The sequence below is a fragment of the Clarias gariepinus genome, chromosome 15 (genome assembly GCF_024256425.1).
Source record: "Clarias gariepinus isolate MV-2021 ecotype Netherlands chromosome 15, CGAR_prim_01v2, whole genome shotgun sequence".
Classification (NCBI taxonomy): domain Eukaryota; kingdom Metazoa; phylum Chordata; class Actinopteri; order Siluriformes; family Clariidae; genus Clarias; species Clarias gariepinus.
The window spans coordinates 3,177,501-3,185,238 of record NC_071114.1 but is presented as its reverse complement, the minus strand read 5'-3'; the positions used below and the strand labels follow the sequence as shown (position 1 = coordinate 3,185,238).

At 43.6% G+C, this 7,738-nt stretch overlaps 1 protein-coding gene across 1 annotated transcript in view; it reads left to right on the top strand.

Annotated features, from left to right (window-relative positions):
• The first annotated feature begins 3,272 nt into the window (after positions 1-3,272).
• The window catches only part of htatip2 (HIV-1 Tat interactive protein 2), a 4,808-nt gene continuing 342 nt past the window's right edge, over positions 3,273-7,738 (top strand). Inside the window, exons 1-6 of the mRNA XM_053512512.1 lie at positions 3,273-3,423; positions 4,548-4,734; positions 5,754-5,861; positions 6,366-6,503; positions 6,755-6,816; positions 7,042-7,738. The exon at positions 7,042-7,738 is cut by the window's right edge and continues 342 nt beyond it. Coding sequence (XP_053368487.1) covers positions 3,305-3,423; positions 4,548-4,734; positions 5,754-5,861; positions 6,366-6,503; positions 6,755-6,816; positions 7,042-7,261 — 834 coding nt within the window. The 5' untranslated portion in view covers positions 3,273-3,304 and the 3' untranslated portion in view covers positions 7,262-7,738. The remainder of the gene's footprint in view (positions 3,424-4,547; positions 4,735-5,753; positions 5,862-6,365; positions 6,504-6,754; positions 6,817-7,041) is intronic.

Genomic DNA, 7,738 nt, shown 5'->3' with positions numbered 1-7,738 from the left:
CTGTGTGACATTTTTCTCCAGGTTCTCTCTGTTTCTGGATCAGTTCCACAAAACATTCCAGTGTCCCATCAGGGCTGCTTAGTGCTCAGTGTTCTAGATAGATTGTGGTCTTCCTTTACACAGCCACTAGAGCTTTGTTTGCAGTACCTGGTACTTCTACTCACATGCTGCTGTTTGGACTGTTATTGTTTTACAGTGGTCTAGTTTGCAGAGTCCTGTCCCCTCAGATTCCTGCTCTCGGCTGAAGCAAGCAGCAATAGCCATGCCATACCACATTTCATGTTTAATGTAAAGCTCTTGATCCCTCATGCTTTTATGCATTGACGGTGTGCTAATGTCACGTGATCGACTGATGGGATAATTGCACGGACGTAAATGTAAGCCGGTATTCCTATTAAAATGGCCAGTGAGTAAATGGTAAGCGAAGTAAATGCGTGCGGTATGTGTATTGGAAACGCTCCTTTGTTTCAGCACACACACACACACACACACACACACATGCATATTCATTGATTAGCGGACACGCATTGACCACGCTGTTAATTGCGTTGCCTTTCCCCACAGCTCGGAGACTCGCCCCCGCTGTCCGTGACATTCGGGATGTGACCCCCACCCCCTGCGCGCGCGGTGGGGTCTCCCCACAGCTGCATTGTCCCGACATGTGCGTGTGACGCGCGCGCCCTCGCGGCGTTTTCCCTCGCAGCTGGCGCCCGCGCAGTCCCGCCGTCGCCTAGCAACGGGACGCCGATGTAACCGCACCGCGGTGCTGATCAGCGGAGCGCGGGATCGAACCGCGCGCTTCTGTTTCGACTACGCGCGAGTTTAATACATTTTTTTTTTCCAATTTCTTGGTGGCAGCAGGAAGAGTATTCATTAGGGCTGAGTGTTTGTGTGTGTGTGTGTGCGTGTTCTTTCACTAGTTTTCTTTTACAGGAAGGAAATGATTGACCTTCTCCAGTCCAGCATGAGCTCAGACCCACAATGCCGGACTATAGATCCAGTAAAACAGGGGGTGTGGGGCACCACGGGGTCATCTCGTACCTCCACCATTAGGGATCTGAACTTCGCTTCGGATGTGTGTTTGTGCGTGTGTGTGTCGGGGTTGCATGTTCTTCCAAGTCTTGGTGTGTTTCATCAGGGTACCCTGGTTTCCTCCCACAACAGGCTGAATTTGGCATTTCCAAATTGTCTGTAGTGTGTGTATGAGTGGGTGCGCACCTGTTGGTTAGAATCCTCCCAAGCATAAATTATACCATAACTGCTGTTGCGAATTCATGGGGCGTTCCATCCAACTATCTCTTAATGATGCTAACTTGAATCAAAGGAAGGATGGATGAAAGGATAGATCACTCACTCACTCACCGTCTATACCTCTTTATCCTGTATTTAGGGTCGCAGTGACCTGGAGCGTCTCCCAGGAGGCATAGGGCATGAGGCAGGCATGAGGCAGGGTACACCCTGGACAGGGTGCCAATTCATCACTGGGCATACACACCCATTCACACACTACGGGCAATTTGGGAACGTGTCACCATGAATGGACAGATGAATGAATGAATTAATAAATGGATGGATGCATGGATGAATGGAAGCAGAGAGAGTCCGTTTTTGACTATGTAAAGCTGCTTTGCGGCAATGAAAATTGCTAAAAGCGCTATACAAATAAAATTGAATTGAATTGAATTGAATTAAAAAATTACTCCATTGAAATAAATAATTGTCCAGTTATAATTGTCTGCTTCCTGAACATAAAGTACAATAAATACATTTTCTGGCAACAGCAGCATACCTTTTAACTTAGTAAAACTGGATTTTAGCCAAATATATACTAGCTTTTATACCCTCTCTCTAACTGATATTATATACAGCACTTATTTAATAATGGTTTATTCAGACACAGATGGACTTTGTTTGACTTTACTGTACTAGACAAATGCATCTATTCCATCTGACAAACTCTAAAGGGAGAACCAGACTTCTGTGTACAAACCAGGTAGAAGACATACTGACTAATTCAGGCAGAAGAATTTATTAAGAAATTTTACCATGTTATAGATGCCATGATAGTCGGTTGTTTCCTGTATCATATTGTATAATACTGTGGTATTTTTGACAGTACCATGGTATTTATTTGCTCCTATAGTACATGCACCACACTATGGTACATGGTCCTACATATTTTGGCACAATAGCACATGTACTGTACATTACTGTGGTACTAATATTAAACTGTATGGCACAACTGTACTGTATGTATGTAACATTGATGAAATACCATAGTGCATGGTAACTCTAACATGTGCAAGTTATAAAAAATAATAAGGTCCTGCCTGTACTATACCAGTAGTATGTACTAACATATCTAATATATTAGAGTAGTACAGCATAAACACACTATATTAGGTACCTGCTGAACTCAATCATGGTACTCAGGTCAAGTCAAGTCAAAAACAACGGTTCTCCAAGACCAAGGTGCTGCATACAACATCATACATACAACAAGCCAAGACACCTAATTAACACCTTAAATTGAAAATGTATTGTTAATTAACATCTATCTAAGTACTATACAAAAGATAGCAAAGACAACATAAAGTGGATGTGCAAATGTGCCAATGCAATACTTTGAGATGATAGATGAATAACAATAAAATTTCTTCTTAAAGTAGCAGCAAAGATAGAAAATAGTTCTTCTGCAAATAACAGCTAATAGAAATTGTGCAAAAAAGCGGTACAGTCTGGAGTAAAACGGCAGTATTGTTGTTGGTCTTTCGGTTGAGGGGGTCGCCATAGCAGACCATCTGATCCACACACAACTTGGCACAGGTGGGAATCGAACCCGGACCTTCCGCATCCAGGTGAGAAACCTACCATGGTATGTACCATCGTTTAGACCATAATCACATTTCTTATGATAGAAACAGCCAACATTTACTAGGTGAAGCTGTGCAACAGTGCACTTTAATAGTGCAAAACTGAGCATTTGGTGAGCAGTAGGGAGTGAGTGTGTGTGTGTGTGTGTGTGTGTTTGGACACTGTTGATGTTTTGAAGATTTTATAATATTTTCCTCAGTGTTAAAGGGAAATGTATTGTGAGTGAGATAACCTGTAAGAGTTAATAATGACTTTAAACTAACACAGAAGCAGAAACACTTCCCTGTGCGGTGACGTTTATTAACATTTATTTATGTATAAAAATAATAAAGTATCAGGACCGTTTAATGAGTCAGTCACTGTGCGCATGCGCGTGATCTGAAACGCGGAAGTGTGTGTGTGTGTGTGTGTGTGTGTGTGAACAGCTGGAATGAGGTTAGTGGAGAGCTGGAGTGGTGTAGTGTTCACTAGTGTATCTGTTCTAGTCCCTGTGATCGCGGTGCTTTTACACTTCATGGAGAATTCACCTGAATCAGAGGATTATAAAGGGTTTGTACATGTCTCTCTCTCTCTCTCTCACACACACACACACACACACTGGATTACTCGGTTAGTGATCGTCACTGTGTGTATGCTTGTTACACTGTTATGACCGGTCTGTGTCCGCGGTGTGTAGGGTCTAACCCCCTCCCTCTGGTTGACCTTGTATTTTATTCCGTTGCTCTAACACACCGTGCATGGAGGTGAACCCATGCCCTCCTGAGTCACACCCAGTGACTGTGCTGTTTAATGTGAAGAGAATGTCTCTGTCGCCCTCTGGTGGCCGCCTGCAGTATGACGTTTAACTCCGCTCGCGCGTATGTATTGGGTCTGAGAGAGAAGTGGAGTTTACACTTACAGTGGAGTCAGTGAGTTGTGTTCGGTTTTAAACACCTCATGTGGACAGTATTCTCCCAGGTGAAGATACATTTGATTGATAGATTTGAACGTGACAGCTGGGCCTCCTGAACGACCACAGAACCTCCTGAAGCTCCTGAAGCTCCGTCCTGCAGTGGAGGGACTTGTTAAGGTCCAGGGTGTTAGTCTTACAGCCAGTCTCTGTGTCTCTGTCTCTGTCTCTGTCTGTCTCTATCTCTCTGTCTGTCTCTCACTCTCTCCCTCTGTCTCTCTCTCTGTCTCTCCCTCTGTCTCCAGGTAGTCTAACCTGAATGTCTTTGGACAGAGGGAGGAAACCTTCAAACCAAGAAAACATGCAGAGTGTAAAAGAGCGCTTCTCCAGCCAGATGTGTAACCAACTGCAGGGATCAGAGCTAGATGGAAATCACAGAGAGCTAAAAATAAAGTGTTGTGTGTGTATAACGTTTACCAGGACACTTTCAGTTAGAACGCTACATTAGCATGGCGACTAGCTAGCAGATGGTAGACCCATAACCTTGTTCAGGCTACAGCAGTGAGTTTGTCTAATCTCCACCCAGGACCACGTGTTCTGAGTTCTAATCTCATCAGCACCTTCTCGTCCTCACCATGAAATTCTCACCATGGTCTCTGGAATCTCCTTCCTTTCCAGAGTAAAAGTGTGTGTGTGTGTGTGTGTGTGTGTGTGTGAGAGAGAGAGAGAGAGCAGAAAACAGGCCATGCAGGATTAATTTTCTGTTTTTGTTTTTACTCCACAGGCTTGATGCTGCCGCACTCGAGGATCATTTCAGACAGATGAATAAAAGTTGCTTCATCCTTGGTGCTTCTGGAGAAACAGGAAAAGCTCTCCTGAAGGAAATTGTGGAGCGCAAAGTTTTCACCAAAGTTACTCTGATTGGGCGACGGCAGCTGAGCTTTGAGGATAAAACTTACGAAAATGTGGTAGTAAGTCAGTCTCACTTCCAGGACTGCTGCACTGGAGACGTGGACATCAGCAATAGGAAACCAGATGGAGTTTAGTCTGTACAGACGAGTGAGGAATCAGGGTCAATCAGGGGTCATCCTGGATGGTGCTTTAGTGAGGTGTTTAATGGGGATCAACACGAGTGAATAAACAGCTCCCTTCTCCACCATCATCAAAGACTAAGAACATCTTTAACATGCGTTTTCCCTTTAATATGTCACCAGTCTGTACACAGAACTAGGTGGCCAGCTATCTGGAGTTATTTTTATATAAATTGAATTCTACAATGGGCTTTTAACTCAAACTGGGAGGCAGTCTGATCAGGGCTCCGGTGCACTGAGAAAACCTTCTACCTTGCTCGTGTCCAAGCACTATAGTGAAACACTGGGATAAGTGCATTAGTGTATCAGGGGATTATATCGAGAAATAAAGGGAGTTTTTAACTGGCTTTCAAAACTCTCGTCTATTATTCTGCAATATCAAAAGTCCCACTTTGGCTTGAACACTTGTTTAAGTTGTGTTAAAATATAGTGAGCCTTTTGAGATGATCCATTTCCAGTTGTTTGTTTGGGTTTTTTACTTTAGCGTCTGTTTATTAGTGGTGTACAGTATGGTCAAAATATCATGTATGTAAAAGTGCACAGAGTCGTAACTTATCATAAATTAGATGATGTTTAATGTAAACAGTGTTAATGGACCTGCTGTTACAGGTGTGATCAGTGTGAAGCAGACGGAGCTGTAACACGGCAGTTTGTAATAACGGTTATAATAACGTCCGTTATAATAACGGAACAGGATTTTGTAATTGACCAATCAGAGCAGGGAATTCAGCAGCGCTGCTTTATAAACTGCCACAATGGCCAGGCCTGATGATCAGAGTTAGACCTCACCGCTGAAGAAAACTGATAACTGTGGCAACCAAATTAAGAAAAATAAATTGGACGTAGTTTGTTCCACTGGGGTTAAAGCACTGTAGTGATTGATATTCATCTGTTCTAAGGTGCAAGAAGTGGTGGATTTTGAGAAACTGGATGAACACGCCCAGGCATTTCAGGGTCATGATGTTGGATTCTGCTGCCTCGGCACAACCAGGGCAAAAGCAGGAGCTGTGAGTTTCCTGTTCTATCACAAAAGTCTTTTATCAGTTTATCATTAGACTTTGCTTTAGGTTTTCACAGACACTCATATGACTAACGAGTTAAAGTAGTTTGGAGCCTGTTGTTGGGCGTCACACAGCCTGCATCATCATCATCATCATCATCGGCTCTCAGTAGTGAAATACACCTCCAGGCTGAGAGCGGGCAGTGTGTGTGGAGCACAACACGTACAGAAGCACAGGATATAATGCTGTATGAAATATAAGGGATCATGGTGTAAATAAAGTCTGTGTGTGTGTGTGTGTGTGTGTATGTGTGTATGTGTGAAATGTTTCCTGAGGAAAGGCTGATGGTCTCCCTTTAACACTCTGGTTTAGGGTCTAGTTTAAGATGATTTCTGTATTGTGAGATGTGTGTGCGCTTCTCTAACCGTAGTGTAGTGTTAATACGTTAGTTAATAATGTTGAGGAGGTGTGTGTAAAATATGTGTGTGTGTGTGTGTGTGTATGTTTTAGCAAGGATTTGTCCGTGTGGATCATGACTACGTACTGAAATCAGCAGAACTTGCCAAAGCCGGTGGCTGCACACACTTCCACCTGGAGTCGACTAAGGGCGCTGACAAAACCAGCAGCTTCCTTTATTTACAAACCAAGGTATGAGTTCACACACGCACACACACACACACACACACACACACACCATTCTCACCTGAGTGTGGGAAAATTATATTAAGTTAGAGAAGAACTGTTTTTATATAGAAGTGATGTAGATGTGATGAAGTTGAATAGTTGTGGTTGTGTGTTACCTGCAGCACTGATCCGTATGTATTAGGTTGTGTATACAGTAGTGTGTATACGCATGTAAGTGTTTTGTGTAGATGTTTCCTATCTCTGTTCTGTCGCAGGGTCAGGTTGAAGCGGATGTAGAGCAGCTGGGCTTCGAGCGATTCTCCATCTACAGACCTGCGTATGTCACACACTTACACTTATTACTAAACCACTGGCACGAGACATGTGTGTGTGTGTGTGTTGGAGATAAATAGGGATGTCTGGCAGTAGGTGGCATGTTTTAGACCGTGGACATGATGTTGAATTGCTGTATGTCCTCTCACGTACACGGTCAAAAACACACCACCATTTGTATCTGTTTTTGTCACTGAGGTCCATTACGTCTCGATGCGTCTGATTTCAGCGTGCTCCTGGTGAACCGAGAGGAGAGCCGACCGGCCGAATGGATGGCACGCAAGTTTTTTGGCGCCGTGTCACTGGTGTTCCCCACGGCCATGTCCATCCCCATCACCAGCGTGGCTCGAGCCATGGTCTTCAACACGCTCATGGAGGGGCAGAGGAAAACCGAGATCCTCGAAAACAAAGCTATTTATAACCTCGGGAGGATCGGGGAAAAACATTAACCTGTGGAGTGTTGAAGTTTTAATCGATCCACTACAACTCTCGCTTTAATTTCCTACTTTATAAAGGGATGTCTGGTGATTTGGTGGTTTCCTGTTTACAGATTGTAACTTGCCTTGTGTTCACAGAAGGGATCTTATAGCTTATCTTTCAGCCTGTAACAGCTCTGGGTTTTCCCAATGACTTCTGGCTAATAAAGGGAATATTTAATTCAATCTTACAACAAAAATTACATCGATTTTAAAAGAATGTATGCTTTGGGATGTTGCACAGACACACACTCAGGAGTGTAACTAGGAAGTGTACACATGTCACTAGTGTTTCAGTTATCTACACACACACACACACACACACACACACACACACACACACACACACACACACACACACACACACACACAGTTATATCTGTAAGCTGACTTTCTGCTTGCTTTTACTTCCTGGTGCTCAGTCTGATGTATGGTTGCAGTGCATTATGG